Genomic DNA, 17,971 nt, shown 5'->3' with positions numbered 1-17,971 from the left:
CTGCACAGGAGGCTGGCCTGAGCTGTGACCGAGATGCCGGCTGGAAGCCACGGCGAGCAGGGGTGCAGGGACACAGCAGGGAGCTCCCTGGCTGTCGGGTGGCCTGGCTCCAGATCCTGGCTCCTGGCCCTTTAGCAGGTCACGTAATACCCTGTGCCTGTTTCCAACGCCCTGCTGCAAGAACTAAATAAGCTAACAGTGGGGAAGGGCCAGGTGAGAACCCAATAAGCGGCCACCAGGAGGTGAGGGCTGGTGTGACCCTGTTCTAGAATCCCAGCCCTCCTTGACCAGAGAAAGCCCGCTTCTTGGACATCATCCCTGCACACTTCGTGAGCACACTTGCACTGGAGTGCTGGCAAGTGCCAGCTGGTGAGATCATAGATACCCCACTGACAGGAGATAAGGCCAGCTGGGGAAGGGTACCGAGACTTGTCCTGTCCCCACTGCGACACGCACTTTACAGATTTTAATTTGTTCACATCTCACAAGTTGTGAGGGCAGTATCACTATCCCCATCTTATAGATGAGGAAATTGAGGCTCAGAGAGGCTAAAATTGCTTAGGCTTTTAACCAGTGAACATCGTTGCTAGGATTCTCAAGCTCTTTGTCTGACCCCAAAGAGCAAGTTCTCGTTCAGCCAGACCCAGCAGGAGACCCATCAGAGCCTGCTGCGGGGAGCCACCTGTAGCCTTGGCATGGCTGCCATGCCAGGGAGGGTGTGGCGCTGGGCTGTTTCCCAGGTGGTCCTCCTGTCTCTCACGGGTGCCTCCTGCTCACCGTCTGGGGTGTCCATATCTGCTTAGCCCACGTGATCACACCCCCCGCCAGGGAGACCCCACAAGAAGGAGGTGTGTGTGGGCTGTTCGTTCATCTCCAACCATCTTTCCACCCCACAGATAGGCCTTCTCTGTCTCAGTGGGTCTCCTCCACTGTAACACTCACTCCATTCTCTCCCCAGCTGCTTCATTAAATTATACACTGGCTTGAGGGTTTACCTGTCACCCCGTAACAGACCGTGAGTGCCACCAAGAGCAGGGGCCTCAGTCACTTCTCTTGGCACCACATCCCAGTGCCGAACGTGGAGCCAGGCACACAGCAGGCACTGGAGAGTAGGATGCGTGAACAAATGAGCGGGCGGGAGGGGAAGCAATGGTCCAAAGGAGTTAGAATGGGAAAAGGACGGGAGCAACATACAGACCATGATGGTGGAGGAAGGGGAGGGAGGGTGCCCCGAGGGACCCGTGCCAAGACCTGTGAGGGAGCGGCAGCTCTCCAGGCAGAGAGGGGGCCAGAGAGAGGGCGCTGGAGGCGGAACAAGGACAAGGACCTGGCCCGCCACTCATGCGCCCACCTCCATGTGCTGTGCGCACACTGGCCTTCCCTCATCTCCGAGGCCTGTCCTCCACTGCAGCCAGCATCCCAAGAACCCTGCTGTGCAGTGGTCGTGTTCTCTCTCGCGCAGGGGCTCTCCCTGCAGCACGTGGGTCAGTGGTCCTGTTCTCTCTCGTGCGGGGGCTCTCCCTGCAGCACGTGGTCAGTGGTCCTGTTCTCTCTCGTGCGGGGGCTCTCCCTGCAGCACGTGGGTCAGTGGTCCTGTTCTCTCTCGCGCAGGGGCTCTCCCTGCAGCACGTGGGTCAGTGGTCCTGTTCTCTCTCGCGCAGGGGCTTTCCCTGCAGCACGTGGGTCAGTGGTCCTGTTCTCTCTCGCGCAGGGGCTTTCCCTGCAGCATGTGGGTCAGTGGTCCTGTCCTCTCTCACGGGGGGCTCTCCCTGCAGCACATGGGTCAGTGTCCACCCCGTCCCTGGAGTACCAGCCCCCCTCTTTGCTGATGTTCTCTTTCAGACTCCAGGGCCCACTCAGCCCTGGTTTCCTCCTGCCTATCTGGCCGCTCCTTCTGCCTTTCCTGCCCACTTCTAAACGCTGGTGGGCACCAGAAGTCGGTCCTCAAACTGCATCTTTATATTTTTGGTGCCATGAACCCTTCGTCAGTCTGCCAACATATACATTTTAATTGCTTCAAGTGTTTCAAATGCATAAAACATATAGAATCATAGAGTAAAGAAATAATATTTTAAACAGTAACAAAAATAGATCAAACATTTGCACATGCCTCTTTATTAATGCAGCAAACAACAAGACCTGGTCGCAGGCCAACTAATGACTGTAATTTCAAAACTGTGATGAGTGTAAACAGCATCTCAAAATGATCTGTGACAATTTTAATGTGATATATGCATAGTAATTTCTATTGGTGACCAGGTCATGGGTGCTGTTAATGCTACTATGGCTTATTGCCTACGTTCAGCATAGAAGAGAGTGCTGAATCGGAGTTTAGCACTTATAAAAGTAAACATGTCATTTTTTTTCTTCCATCCAGGTTCACAGACTCCTCAAATTTGATCTGCATTCCTGGGACGTCTGTGGACCCCAGGTTTAGAACACTCTACACCTCTCCCTAGGTGATCTAGCTTAGACCAACGATTCTCAAACATGAGTGGCATCAGGACTCCCTGGAGGGCTTGTTACAACACAGATTCAGTAGGTCTGATGTGGGGCCTGAGAATCTGCATTCCTGACAGGTTCCGGGTTGCTCTGCTCTTGCTGGGGGACCCACTTTATTTATTTGTTGACATATAGTTGATTAACAATGTTGTATTAATTTCTGCTGCATCGCAAAGTGACTCAATTATACATACATACATTCTTTTTCATATCCTCTTCCCTTATGGTTTAATCACAGGATACTGAATATAGTTCCCTGTGCTACCCAGTAGGACCTTGCTGTTTATCCATTCTATCTGCAATAGTTTTCACTGCTAACCCTAAACTCCCAGTCCACCCCTCCCTCCCCCTTGGCAAGCACAAGTCTGTTCTGTCTGTGAGCCTGCTTCTGTTTTTAGATAAGTTTGGGTCATATTTTAGATTCTGCATATAAGCGACATCATACAGTACCTGTCTTTCTCTTTCTGACTTACCTCACTTGGTATGATAACTATCTGGGTCCATCCATGCTGTTGTAACTTGGGGACCCCACTTTGAGGGGCACTGACATAGACCTACAACAGCCACCATCTGTTTACAGATGACTCCCACATTTACATCTCCAGCCCAGAGCTCTCCAACCAGCTCCAGAAGCACCCCCTCCACTTCCAATTTAACGTCTCCAGTGAGAATCCTATAGGACGTGTGTCCAGAATTGACGGACTGAGTCCCAGCCCCCACTCCCACAGAATCCACGCTTTTCCATGCTTCCATACATAGAAAACGGGATCGCCTGGCTGTCGAGACAAAAGCCCAGGAGGTTTCTTTGATTGCATTCTCGCCCTCACCACCCACAACCAATTGATCAGTAAGTCTTGTTGATGCCACCTCCCTGGTCTGGACCCTTCTCTCCAGTACCACTGCCACAAGCATCGCCTGTGACCTCTGCTCTTGGCCCCCTCCTGTCTACCTCCGTGTAGATGCCCAGGTGACCTTTCTAAAGGTCTGCTGTCCAGGAGAACATTCCCTGATGATGGAAATGTTTCATATCTGCACTAATATGGTAGCCACTAGCCACGTGTGGCTATGGAGCGCTTGCAATGTGGCAAGGGAGACCAGGGGACTGAATTTTACTCAATTTAACAATAGTTAATTTAAATGGAGCTGTAGGCTACTGTACTGGATAGTGCAATTCTAAAGCATAAATCAACTACACTGCTTTCCTGCTTAAAACCTTCAAATGGGCCCCGACACACGCACCATAGATCCAAGTCACAGGGCACAGCCAAGACCCTGTGTGGTAGCTGATCAACAAAGGGAGCCCTGAGCCACACCTCCCAGCACGCACACCCTTGAGTATTTCTCCCAGTCCTTCCGTATTTCCACTGCAGAACCTGGGCTGGCAGCTAACTCCCATTAACCCACAAAATGTGGCAGAAGTGATAGTCTGTGCTTTAGCATTTAAAGAGACCTGAGCTGTGATGCAAGAAATCCACAGGGAGAGACCACATGGAGAGAGAGACAGGTCCAATTATCCCCAGCATCTGAGCTGAGCCTCCCAGTCATCCAGCCGGGACTGCAGGAAGGAGGGCACGCCAAGGGGGCACACCAAGGAGGGCACACCAAGGAGGGCACATGAAGGGGGGCACACGAAGGGGGGCACGCTAAGGGGGGCACGCTAAGGGGGCATGCTAAGGGGGCACACACTAAGCAGGGCACACCAAGGGGGGGCACATGAAGGGGGGCACACGAGGGGGCACACTAGGGGGCACACGAGGGGGCACACTAAGCGGGGCTCTAGCTCCAGGTGGTTGTTTCCAATGAGACTCAGGCTCAGTGCGACTTTTAAAAGCCAAATCTGAACAACCATTGACAGGAGGGTGCTAGAACCCACCAAAAATAGGTACCCCATGTCCAAAGACAAAGAAGCAGCCGCAACAAGATGGGAGGAGGGGTACAATCACAATAAAATCAAATGGGTAGGAGACTCAGAATCTGGAGAACAATAATACCAAAGAGGTTCTTACACTGTTGTGAAGGTTCTGAGTCTCATGCCAGGGTTCCCAATCTGGGAATCTGCAAAGGGACTGGGAATCCCCAGGGAGTTTAACTCTGAAGGCCAGTGGGATTTGATTACAGGATTTCCACAGGACTGGGGAAAACAGACTCCAGTCTTAGAGAGCAGACAAAAGCTTCTGTGCACCGAGACTCGGGGTAAAGGAGCAGTGACCTCACAGGAGACTGAGCCAGACCCACCCCCTAATTTTGGAGGGTCTCCTGTGGAGATGTGTGTTGGCAATGGCTCGCCGAGGGGACAAGGGCACAGGCAGCAGCAGTCCTGGAAGGGGTCGCTTGGCGTAGATCCTCTTGGAGGTTGCCATTAACCCTACCATAGAGCCTGTGCCTCAGGCCAACCACCAGGAAGGGAGAGCAACCCACCCATCAGCAGACAACTGAATTAAAGTTTTACTGAGCATGGCCCTGCCCACCAGAACAAGACCTAGTTTTTCTCACCACCAGTTCCTCCCATCAAAAAGCTTATACAAGCCTGTTAGCCTCATCTAACAGAGGGCAGACAGAAGAAGCAAGAACCACAATCCCGCAGAGGCTAGAAACAAAACCACATGACAGAAAGTAAACCAGGATGAAAAAGCAAAGGGTTTTGTACCAAATGAAGGGATAAGATAAAGCCCCAGAAAAACAACCAAATGAAGTAAAGATATGCAACCTTCCAGAAAAAGAATTCAGAATAATGATAGTGAAGATAATCCAGGATCTTGAAAAAAGAATAGAGGCAAAGATTAAGAAGATGCAAGAAATGTTTACCAAAGACCTAGAAGAACTAAAGAACAAACAAACAAACAGAGATTAACAATATACTGGAAGGAATCGATAGCAGAATAACTGAGGCACAAAAACGGATAAGTGACCTGGAGAACAGAAAGGTGGAAACCACTGCCCCAGAACAGAATATATAAAAAAGAATGGAAAAAAAAAAAAAAAAATGAGGACAGCCAAGGAGACCTCTGGAACAACATTAAATGCACCAACATTTGCGTTATAGGAATCCTGGAAGGAGAAGAAACAGAGAAAGGACCTGAGAAAATATATGAAGAAATAACAGCTGAAAACTTCCCTAATATGGGAAAGCAAATAGCAAACCAAGTCCAGGAAGCAGAGAGTTTCGGGCAGGATACACCAAAGGAGGAACACACAGAGACACACAGTAATCAAAAATGATGAAAACTAGAGACAAAGACAAAATATTAAAAGCAACAAGTGAAAAACGACAAATAACATACAAGGGAACTCCCATCAGGTTATCAGTTGATTTCTCAACAGAAACCCAACAAGCCAGAAGGGAATAGCATGGTGTATTTAAAGTGAAGAAAGGGAAGAACCTACAACCACGAATACTCTACCCAACAAGACTCTTGGTCAGATTTGATGAGAAATCAAAAACTTTTCAGACAAGCAAAAGTTAAGAGAATTCAGCACCAAAAAAATAGCTTTACAACAAATACTAAAGGAACTCCTCTAGGCAGGAAACACAAGAGAAGAAAAAGACCTACACAAAATAAACCCAAAACAATTAAGAAAATGATAATAGAATCATACGTATCGATAATTATCTTAACTGTAAATGGATTTAGTGTACCAACCAAAATCACAGACTGGCTGAGTGGATGAGAACGTGTTCACGTATGCACCGCCACTTGCCACTTCACTCTACTTAACCTCCCAGCTGTATGTAATGATTTTATATTGTTAGGTTAATCATGATCCCATTATGTCTTGCAATCATAATTATCTTTTGTTTTTTGTCTTGGTATTGATTGTGAAAACCGATAAACATCTTTTACTATTGTGATTATGTAACTATCATTCACTTAATACCATTTGTATCATGATTGGTCAACAGAAAATAATAGAATTCTTTATGATTAAAACTACCATTTAATAGAAAAATCTGAGTCTACTTTTTAAAATCCAGATGCATAACAGGATTACTTTGACATTTTTTTAAAAACACAAATGCCCAGGTATTGCTATTCTTCTCCAAAGCTCCAGAAGCATTTCTAATGAGCAGCCATGTTTAAAAACAACTGGACTAAATGAAAACATCATGCCGTACACTTAAATATATACAATTTAACTTTGTTAATTATACCTCAATAAAGCTGGAAAAAAGGTAAATGTAAAGACATACATATATACAGAGTATAGATTAGAAAGATTTAAGAAACATTAACCAAACCAAACACAAGGCAGTATGTGAACCTTGTCATTATTGTTTTGAACATATAACAGAAAAATACATTTTTTTAGAAAATTGGAGGAATTTGGACACCAAGTGGATGTTTGATGATAATAAGAGATTATTTTTTAGGCGTAATGATGGCATTGGGACTATGCTAAAAAGAATACTTGGTTTTAGTCACACTGAAGTATTTATATAAATACTGAATTATTTACAGATATAATGATATAATGAATGTCTATATTAAATAATCTAGAGCGAGTGAGTTGGAGAGTGGAGGAGGCATGGACAAAACAAGATTGTCCAGATGTTGACAGTTCTCAAAGCAGGGTGATGGGAATGTGTGTATGGGGGTTATAGTTTCCTTCTCCTTTTCTATATTTGAAATTTTTAATAATAAAAACTTTATTAAAAAAATAAAAGCCAGAGATCTGGACGCCCAGTCTTTGATATTGGCTCTGATGGATCCGAACGCTGTTACAGGGCAAATGTAACTTGTTTTGGGGCTGGGTGTGGTCAGTGAGTTTGCAACCTCTAATTGAGATGGCAGGAAGAAGGGCATCTGAGCAGAGGCTGCAGGAGGGCAGGCAGAAACCAGGGGCTCAACAACTTCCCTGGCGGTCCAGTGGTTAAGAACCCACTTTCCAAGGCCGGGGACTTGGCTTTGATCCCTGGTCGGGAAACTGAGATCCCACGTGCTTCGGGGCAACTAAGCCAATGCAGTGTAACTGCTGAGCCACTGCACTCTGGAGCCTCTGCAGGCCCGTGCAACTAGAGCCTACACAACTAGAGAAGTCCGTGTGCCACTATGAAGACACAGCACCATGGGAAAAAAAGCCAGTGGCTCAGTCTGTCTGGGACTGGGAAGGAGAGCTGGGGGACATGGAGACAGCTGTGCAACCTTGGCTGAGACAGTTAACCTCTCTGGGTCTGTTTCCTCGTGTGTAAAAAGCTGCCACCTCACAGCTGTTGCTCCACTGCAATAACACACAAAAAGCCCAGGAGAATGCTGGCCGCCTCCAGGGTTCCCCGGCTTTCCCAAATGCACCGTGCTGACAACTTTAACTTAGGACCTGAAGCTCCCGGTTTTAGTGACAGAACAACAATGATACCTGAATGACCCTTTGGAGCTGACTAGGTATTTTCAAACCCATCCACTCTCATGCCTCCCCTGCTTTACCCCTCATCACAGCACTTACCACCCACTGAAATGCTTTTTAGTTTGCACACTGTCTGCCCTCCTCCACTAGAACGGAAGCCCCACCAGTGCAGGAACACTGCCCACCTAGTCCAGGCACTGCCCAGAGCCGACAGCCCACCCCGGAACACAGCAGGTGCTCCATGAAAGTGTTTTGAATGAATGAATGTGTAACAGCTCATTTAATCATCACAAAGACTTTGTGGAGTGAATGGGGTCATATGATTATCATCACACCCTCAGCCCAAAGATTTAAAAACTGAGGTTAAGATGGCTCGAGTGACCTGGAGACCTTTGCTTGGCCAAGAGAGGGTAGGACAAGGAGGCACACTCGGGTTCAGGGCTGCCAATCCCACCGTCTTCTCACCACCCACTCCTTCCACGCTGGGGAGAAGAGTAGCTCCTTCCTCAACCAGCCAGGTGGGGTTCCAAACCTCAGGGAGCCTGAAACCCCCACTCAAGATTCTCAGCAAGAACTGCCAGGTACCTTGATGCTGGTCCTGAGCTTGCCAGGGGCCTGGGGAGGGAGGGCGAGTGGGTGCACAGCTCCACCATCCAGTTTCCAGGGAGGAAGGGGATGGTGGGATGGGGAACAGGCGAGAGGGGACCAGGCAGGGTCTCCTACCTTGTTGATGCTGAACTGCCCCTCGAAGCGGCAACCCACCCCGTTGTTCAGCGGGATCTTCATCGAGTTGTCGATGTGCCCCACTTCATGCCTGCCCATCTCATCCTGGATGTCAAGCCCGACCACTGCAGGGGGCAAGGAGAAAAGAGTCATGAACACCCAGAGAAACAGGGACCCCTCATGCATCCACTAGATGGCCAGGCAGGGCCCCCAGCCATCCAGGAGCTCACAGTCTAGAGCCACAGAGAGGAGGAGACAGGGACGGCTGGAGCCAGAGAGAGGCGGCACACAGCGTTCCTGTCCCCCGCCACGACCACCGCAAGCGAGAGAGTCAGGGGGTGCAGAGGTGAGGACTCTGCTAGCTTCGAGGCTGCAGGGGGGCGGCGGAGGGCCAGGCTTAGAAGGTGTCTTAATCCTGGTCTGGCCTTTTCCCAGCTTGCAACCTTGGCTAAGGCACTTCACCTCTCATGTCTTGGTTTCCTTCCCTGTGAATGGGGAGTGGGGGAGGGAGGGATAATAATTAAGGCTTCCTTGGAGAATCACAAGGATCAGATAATTAGTATGTGTTAAAAATGCTTACAATGGGGCCTAGTGCTCAGTAGGTGGCAAGTACCTAATGGACGTCAGCACTTACTAAGTCTCAGACAGTCTCTGCGTTCCCTGGGCATCATTCAGGGTCAGGCAGTCATTCATTCACAACTCACACCTTCCTTTACCCAGTGCCTGTTCCTGCCCTCTAGGAGAAGGGGCACTTTTCTGAGTTCCCAGGTTAAAGGGGAGATCTGGGGCCTGGAGTCCTGGTCCTGGCTCCAATGTGACTCTCCATCACCTACTATGACTCAGCTTCCCAATCTGCAAAATGGGCAGGCTCAGGCCAACTGTATTCCCTGAGATGGTCTAAGTAGCAAGCGCAGGATCCGTGTAAACTATGGAGATGCAGAGATCGCCTTGAGAGGAAAGCTAAGAAAGCAGGTTGTGATACAGAGAAAGAGCTGCTGGAAGCAATTTTCAGTGAGCTGACGACTATAAAAAGGAAAAATGGGAAGAACCCTGCATTCCTCAGTGGGGGACGGAAGGACAAGAGGGCTCATCCATAGAAGGGAGTGTGACGCACTATTAAAAATGATGCTCCCGGGTCTGTAGTATGTGGGAAATGCTGATGTCATAATGTTCAGATTAAAGGAAACACAAGCAGGTCTCCGTTTGATTCAGCAGTTCCACCCCCAGGGAGCTCATTCCCCAGACACACAGGCATTGAGACGTGTTGCAAGGCTCCAGCCAACCTGGTTGGAAATCATGACGATGGGAAGCAACCCAACTGCCCACCAACGGGGGACTGGTCAATGGCACAGCCCCCTCTAGGACACTGTGCAGAGGGTGCGAGGGAAAAGCTCAATCCATATGTGGGGAGAGGCAGCCTGAGCTCTGGGGGTGTCCTGTCCTGTCTGGAGTTCCTGGCTCTGCCCCTACTGGCCACGGCACCCTGAGCAAGTTAGCTAACCTCTCTGTGCTTCCGTTGCTTGCTCTATCCTAGTTAAAACAGAACTGACTATGGGCTAGACCCTCTTCCAAGTGCCTTTTCCATGAAAAGACACCCTCTGAACACCCCTGTGGGGAAGATATTATCATCAGACCCACCCTACACTGGGGGACACTGAGGCACAGAAAGGTTAAGTAACTCGCCTGAGATCTCACAGCTAACAAACAATGGCACTTAGACAGAAACCCACAGAGTCTGGATCCAGACTCTGGCCTCTCTGCGAGAACACCTCATCTTAGTGCACTGACACAACCAAGGGATTCGGGACACCGCCTGGCCCCGAGTAAGGGCTGAATCAACAGCAGCTGTGCTTATTATTTTACCAATATCATGAGTAATATAAGAAGAGCCCCAACATACAAACGGAAAAAACAAGAAATCTCAGAAAGGTCCCCTGTAGTCTGGTCCCAATTATGTTAAAAAAAAAAAAAAACCACCACCACCAAACATGACCTATGTCTGCAGACAGACAGACAGACACACAGGGGTGGGAGGAGGGGTCCCAGCTGCTGACAGAGGATTCCTCCAGGTGGCTGGCTTGTGGGATGAACTTACTTCTTTTACTTTTTTTTAATGTTACTTCTGTATTTTGAACTCATTACCTTTTTTAAAAAAAGTATCCCTGTTATTAGTTGTGTAACAGAAAAATATTATTTCTGAAAGCAGGATATGAGATTGCACAGGCAGCATGATCTCAGCCATGTTTAGAAGCTCAGGGACGGAAGGCCAGCAGGATGGAGCGGCGTCAAATGTCAACTGATGTTGTCATCGGGAGTGGAATTATGGGCGATTTCTTCTCTCTCTGCTGCTCCAGATTTTCCAAAGGTACAATGATGAGCGTGCATTTTTTTTTCTATAACACAAATCTGACATTCCTTAAAGGAAAGTCTGAGTGTGGGGCTCTGGCGGGGTGGGGAGGGCCCCGTGGGTCAGCTCAACCAGCAGCTTGAGGTCACTCAGCCCCTCCTGGGCTGGAACCCAGCCTAGAACCACCTCTCCTCCCACCCCTGCCCTGCTGGTCCCAGTCCTCGGCCTAAGAATTTCCTTGTTCCAGAGACATGGCCAACTCCCGAATGAGAAGCTGCCAGACCAAGTATTTTTCTAAGAGAAAGAGAAAAAATAAAAATAAAACCAACCCATTTCAACAGGTTCCCTGGCTCGGGGCCCACTGTGGATTCAACACTGTGATGTAATTCTCACCAAAAGCAATAACAGGGTTGAATCTCTCCCTATCTCAGACCCACCCAACGGTCTGCCCTTCAGGAGGAAGGGAGGGAGTGGGAGGAGAAGGAGGGTCTGCACAGGGTCAGCGCCAGGCTGGGCAGAGGGGCAGCTGGGAACCCAGCCTGCTCATGAACAGATCTAGGAACCAGTTCCTCAGAGCCTCCAACAACAAGCCGGAGACAGCACCACGCTGGGCTTCCCTGGGGGCGAGTGGTAAAGAATCTGCCTGCCAACGCAGGGGACGCGGGTTCAGCCCCTGGTCTGGGAGGATCCCACGCGCCGAGGGACAGTTAAAGCCCGTGCGCCTCAACTCCTGAGCCTGAGCTTCAGAGCCCGTGCGCCTCAACTCCTGAGCCTGAGCTTCAGAGCCCGGGCGCCTCAACTCCTGAGCCTGAGCTTCAGAGCCCGGGCGCCTCAACTCCTGAGCCTGAGCTTCAGAGCCCGGGCGCCTCAACTCCTGAGCCTGAGCTTCAGAGCCCGGGCGCCTCAACTCCTGAGCCTGAGCTTCAGAGCCCGGGCGCCTCAACTCCTGAGCCTGTGCGCCTAGAGCCTGTGCTCTAAAACGGGAGAAGCCACTGCAGTAAGAAGCCTGTGCACCGCAGCTAGAAAGAAGCCCCGCTGGCCACAAGCAGACGGAGCCCGAGCGCTGCAGTGAAGATCCAGTACAGCCATAAATACATAATATAGATTTTTTAAAAGAGATAGCACTCTGCCTGTTTTACAGTTGACGAAATGAGGCCGGGAGGGGTCATCTTAGCCAGGGCCACACGGTTTCAGTAAGCAAAGGAGCTAGAATCTGATCCCTAAACCAGAATCCCAAAGAGCTTTGTTTTATACAGGTAATTCATTCTCTTGGTTTTGAAACAAATTTTTTTTTAAAGTGCTCACTTTGGCAGCACATATACTAAAGAAACAAACAAAAGCCAGAAAAGTGCCTCCCACCCACCACAGACACATAAAGGAGTGCACAGTAAAAGGGGGTTTTCCCATGGCTAATAACTCTGCGCTCACCCTGTTCCAGGTGACTCCTCCTGGGTAGCTGGAGGTCTCCATGCCTGGGATTGCCTGGGAGGTTACGTGGCCTCCGGCCCTCCCCGCACACTACTCTGTAGCCATCAGCCAAGACCATGGATAACAACAGGCCAGCCCCCTTGCTGCCAGGAGGGACAAACCACGACGTCATTCACACACCACAGCTCCCCGTGGGATCAGGCTGCCATCAGACGTCCGCTGAACACACACCTCTGCCTGTCGTCTCACCTCCCTCATGCCCTTACAGGCTCCTCCTGGGAGCCCTCTCTCACTCAGTCACTTACGAAACATCTAGGCTTTGCTTCTTGGGAACTTGACCTCAGAAACACCCTACCCCTACCTCAACCTGGCTACTCTCTAGAGGTAAAGTGTTGGCAGTTTCTTAGATATAGTTTTTTAATTCCCCCGTGCACGACATCCTCCCCACAAAAAGTAGGCAGGGAGAGATTCCTGCTGCTCCTTATTCGCAGCTTGCCATCCACCTAATGTCCTGACTTATCTCACCACTTCTGCACACACGGCACTGTCTACAGGTGGCGTCTTGAGAAGCAGAAGGGTCCTGGGAATACTCACATTCGCAGTGCAAATTGGGGAGACTGATGTTCAGGCTGACGTCAATCTTGCCCCCGCTGTCCTTGTCCGGGTCATCGACGTACAGCTCATTCACGCTGCGGGAGACAAGTACGGGAGCCTTGATGAGACGGGGGGACCCATCCTGGCTGCAGGGGACAGCCAGGGACACTTCACTTGGTGACCATGGCTCTGATAACCTGGACTCCCAGCTGGGGGAAGCCTGGGCCTGCCCGGGCACAGGGGAGCCGGGCTCCCATCTCCATATGTGGTTGTGGCTTAGTTGCAAAGTCGTGTCCAACTCTTGTGACCCCATGGATCAGAGCCCACCAGGCTCCTCTGTCCATGGGGTTTTCCAGACAAGAATAGTGGAGTGGATTGCCATTTCCTTCTCCAGGGGATTTTCCTGACCCAGGGACCAAACCCGGGTCTCCTGTGCTGCAGGCAGTCTCCTGCATTGCAGGTGGATTATTTGCCGAGAGAACCACCTTGGGAATTACAACCCATCTCCATGGCATTCTCCAAATTCGGGCCTCACCACTCAGAAGGAGGGGAGGGAGACTGGACAGGATGGTGGAAAGAGCATGGTTTTCAGAGTCAGACGATTCATTTTCCACTTGTGATCCTGCCACTTCTTTATGGAACTCAGGTAGATAACTTCACCTCTGTGAACCCATCGATTAAACGGGGGTACCCCACCCACTGTTCATGGGGTGTCCTGAAAACTTAAATGCGAAATCAGACCATATTAGGGATCAGGGCCTGACACCGACAGGCACACAGGTCCAGACTCCCTCCTCCTCGAGCTCCCCTGACTCCCTCAAGTGGGGCAGTCTCTGGGTGCCCATCCTCTCCCCAGCTCTCACAAGGCCCTGGGCCAGGCATCACGTCCAAGACATGACTAGCACATAGATCCCTCTCCTGTGTCTGCTGTTACAAACTATCACAAACCTAATGGGTTAAAACAACACACATTTATTCTCTTCTACTTTTGGAGGTCAGAAGTCTGAGACGGGTCTGTGGGGCTGTACTCCTTCCAGGGAGAACCCGTTTCCAGCTTCCAGAGGCCTCGGCTCCTGGCTCCTTCCTCTACCTTCCATGCCAGCCACAGGGGTGCTCTTCTCTCTGATCTCCTCTGTCCCTCTTGTGAGGACTCCACCCGATTCCATCCACCCGATAACCCAAGATCATCTCCCATCTCCAGACCCTTGACATAATCACATCTGTAAAGTTCCTTTTACCTTTGTAAGGTAACATACTTGCTGCTTTCGGGGACAGGGACCTGAATCTCTGGGTGGGGCGGGGAGGCAGTGTGGGGCAGGTAGCTCCATGGACAGCTAGGCCACCTTGCTGTCGGGGACAACAGCATCACATTGGGACCTGCTGGCAAGATGCTAAGTGTTCAGTGTGCGCTGACCTATTTGATCACCAGCTGTTCTTTTATTAACAAGTATTTACTTGTTGATTTGGCTGTGCCAGGCCCTAGGTGCAGCACTTGGGATATCTGATCTTTGCTGCAGCATGTGGGATCTTTATCTGTGGCATGAGAAATCTTAGTTGCGGGATGTGGGATCTAGTGCCCTGACCAGGGGTTGAACCTGGGTGCCCTGCATTGGAAGCATGAAGTCTTAGCCACTGAACCCTTAAGGAAAATCCTTCAACCGATACTTTTTGAACATGTACTGAGAGAGTGAGGAATTGGATAGACAAGGTCCCTTCCTTCATTTATGACATTTGCTCCCTGGAAGAAAAGCTATGACAACCTAGACAGCGTATTAAAAAGCCAATTTGCCAACAAAAGCCCACATAGTCAAAGCTATGATTTTTCCAGTAGTCATGTACAGTTGGGAGAGTTGGACCATAAAGAAGGCTGAGTGCCGAAGAACTGATGCTCTCAAACTGTGGTGCTGGAGAAGACTCTTGGGAGTCCCTCGGACAGCAAGGAGATCAAACCAGTCAATCCTAAAGGAAATCAACCCTGAATATTCATTGGAAGAACTGATGCTAAAGCCCCAATACTTTGGCCACCTGATCCAAAGGACCCTGGATGTTGGGAAAGATCGAGAGCAGGAGGAGAAGGGGGTGACAGAGGATGAGATGGCTGGATGGCATAGTTGGATGGCATTACCAACTCAATGGACATTAGTTTGAGCAAATTTCAGGAGACAGTGAAGGACAGACTGGCATGCTGCAGTCTGTGGGGTCGCAAAGAGTCAGACACGACTTAGTAACTGAATAACCAACAACTGCCTTCACTGAGCTGAGACACTGTTTGCCTCCTAAATAAACACGTCACCCCAACTATGATGACTGCTTTGATGGAAAGCTTTGGGGTGCTGCAGGAGGGACTCACAGGGTGATGGACCCCTGGGGAGAGTGAGTTGGGAAGGTGTCTGAGGAGATGAGACATGAGGTCTGAAGGATGAAGAGGCTGTCCTGGCAAAGAGGGAGGGAGAGTCGTTGGGACAACCTGTGCAGAAACCTGGAAGCAGGGAGGGCAGGGGTCATTTGGGGAAATGCATGAAGGTCGCCATGGCTGCAAAGCAAAGGGAAATGGGCGTGATGCAGTCAGAGAAGGGGCAGAGGCCAGGTTAAGCGGGCACGAGGCTACAGGAGGCCTTCACACTGGATCCCAAGCACAGCAGTGTGGTCTGGCTGGCACAGGATCCCTCGGGCAGATTCAAGGATGGCCCAAGGGGTCCCTGTACACCAGGGAGACCTGGGAGGCTGCTGTTGTGGTCAGAGGTGGCAGCCTGGACCCGGTGTCCAGGAAGATGGAGAGGAGGGAGAGATGCAGCGTACAGGGTGCAGAGCAGCCAGGACTTGCCAATGGACGGGGCGTGGGGATGGGTGGACGGAGGCGTGTTAGCAGATGGCTGTGTTTCTTTCTGGAACCATGTGTTAGGCTGGGAGCCCCTGAAAGAGAGAGCCCAGGACTACTGGGGAAGGAAAAACACCAAGTTCCATACGGCTGTGCCGAGCTCAAGGTGAATTGGAGACATCCTCGATGACCTCCTGAGTGGACACCAGGCGGCTGTGGCTGAAGCCCACCTCTGATTCCCAGGTCACTCCCCACAGGGAGAGAGCACCAAATCCAGAGACCAGCCTAATGGACAGTGCGTGAGGCAGCCAGGCTGTGGTTATTTTAAACATAAAGTCAGGTCCTGTGGGTCCTGTCCACAGGCTGTAACATAAAGGACTGTTGGCTCCAAACAGCTGGACTCTAAATCCTTGTGAATGATCACTTCTTTGGGAAAGAATGAGTCAGGCTGGGACAAAGGTACTTCATTTTTACTAAGACCCTGTCTTTGTGTCCCTAGCTCCTGGTGCAATGTCGCTGATGTTCAATTAACAAGAAAAGGTAGGCTTGGAAAGATACCTGGGGCCTGTTTCCTTGGGAGTCACAAGGATGTGCTCAGAGATGAGACAGCAACAGGCCTGGCTTAGCCTTCAGATGGCTGGGCCTGCAGCCCATTAAGCCAGGAAAGGCCCAAACAGGTCTATACACGTTCATGTGATCCCATCTGCTCCTGGGAAATATTCTGATCTCCATTTCATTCTCTTTTTTGGCCATGTCACGCAGCATGTGGGATCTTAGTTTCCTGACCCGTGCCCCTTGAAGTGGAAGTGTGGAGTCCTAACCACTGGACCACCAGGGGGTCCTTGATCTCCATTCCAGAACCAGGAAACTGAGGCTCAGAGAAGGTGAGCCCCTTCCCCAGTGAGTCGGTCAAGGTGGAGCCCCAACTCAGGCCTGCCTTCTGCCAGGCTCTCCAGGGCTCACACTGCCTCCCCTCCCTCCCACCCTCAGCATCCAGGGTCAAGGGCGAAACTGAAGGGGGCCCTGGCCCTCTGAAGCCACCGGGTGTGAGAGAGGGCACGGGGCTGGGCTTGGCCCGCATAAGTGATCAGCAGCAACAAGTGAGCCAGTGGCAGGGGAGCGATCAGGACCACAGGAGCTTACGAGCCAAATGCTCCTTCTCAAGCCCTCAGTGCCCCATTTCTATAATTCGCAGCCCCACAGGGTTGCTGAGTAATAAGGTCGCTGGGTGATTAAGAGAACGTCACAGAGGGAGAGCCCCCTGCTTCCCTTCCCAGCTGCGTAAGACTCTTTCTTGAAGCTACTCCCCGCTCCTACCTGGGAGGCGGGGCCCCTGCACGTCACTGAGGGCCTGTGGGATGATGTCACCCCCTGGCAATCCTCCGGAGGTGACCTCAGTGCAGAGTGAGGTGCAGCCCAGGTGTGGCGCCAAGGTGAGCTCACCCCCGAGGCTCTGGAAGGCCTCTCCCGGGCTGAAGTACCGACCCTGGACAAACCGGCCAAAGGACTGGGGAGGGACCGGGAAACTCACTGGGCTGAGAGCTGGGGCCAGCCTGGTTACATAAGGCTGGGGCTGGCTGCTCCCAGGCACCTTTCGGAAGGGCCCGGGACTGCAGATAAACACGGTTCAATCACCTGTCCGCCCGCCCGATGAGGTCAACACAGCTACCTTCCACGTCCTGGGAAAATGTTCCAGGGACCCTGGGCTCCTGCCATGCCTTCCAGTGCCGCGGGCCCACCCCCAGCACCACTCACAGGCGCCTGCCAAGCCGAGCTAACCGCTACCAGCTGGACTGACTCTGACAGGCCAACCGAGGCTAGAAATCGGCCCACTGTATGTTACACACGTACCTGAAGAAAAGGAGGAGAGAGGAAAGGAAAGGGGAGGGAGAAAAGGAGAAAAAGGGGGCTGGTGGTTCCAGCGACTTCACAGGCGTGTGTGAGGATCGGTGCAAAGCTGCGGGCTGCCCTGGGCCAGGGGTGTGCGTCACTCCTCTGTGTCTCAGGGGCTAGCACAAAGCACAGGCCCTGCCGGGGCAAGAGAGCGAGACTGCACGACAGACCTCCAGGCTCCCAGGGTCCTAGCTCTGCCACCCACGGGCTGGCTGACCTCCTACAGGGGGCTTTCCCTTCTTCACCCGCTGTTTTTCCAGACGGAGGACGGGGACACAACCTCAGAAAATCATACATGCCCAGTGACTGACTGTCCGCTACGCTTA

At 51.1% G+C, this 17,971-nt stretch overlaps 1 protein-coding gene across 1 annotated transcript in view; it reads right to left on the bottom strand.

Annotated features, from left to right (window-relative positions):
* ERGIC1 (endoplasmic reticulum-golgi intermediate compartment 1) overlaps nt 1-17,971 on the bottom strand; it is a 113,164-nt gene that overhangs the window by 28,991 nt on the left and 66,202 nt on the right. The window contains exons 4-5 of the mRNA XM_019982892.2: nt 12,935-13,029; nt 8,566-8,690 (exon numbers count right to left, since the gene is read on the bottom strand). Of these exons, the coding sequence (XP_019838451.2) occupies nt 8,566-8,690; nt 12,935-13,029 (220 nt within the window). The remainder of the gene's footprint in view (nt 1-8,565; nt 8,691-12,934; nt 13,030-17,971) is intronic.

This window comes from Bos indicus, chromosome 20 (assembly GCF_029378745.1).
Source record: "Bos indicus isolate NIAB-ARS_2022 breed Sahiwal x Tharparkar chromosome 20, NIAB-ARS_B.indTharparkar_mat_pri_1.0, whole genome shotgun sequence".
NCBI lineage: Eukaryota > Metazoa > Chordata > Mammalia > Artiodactyla > Bovidae > Bos > Bos indicus.
The sequence above is the reverse complement of the archived record's forward strand: the minus strand, read 5'-3'. Positions and strand labels throughout refer to the sequence as shown.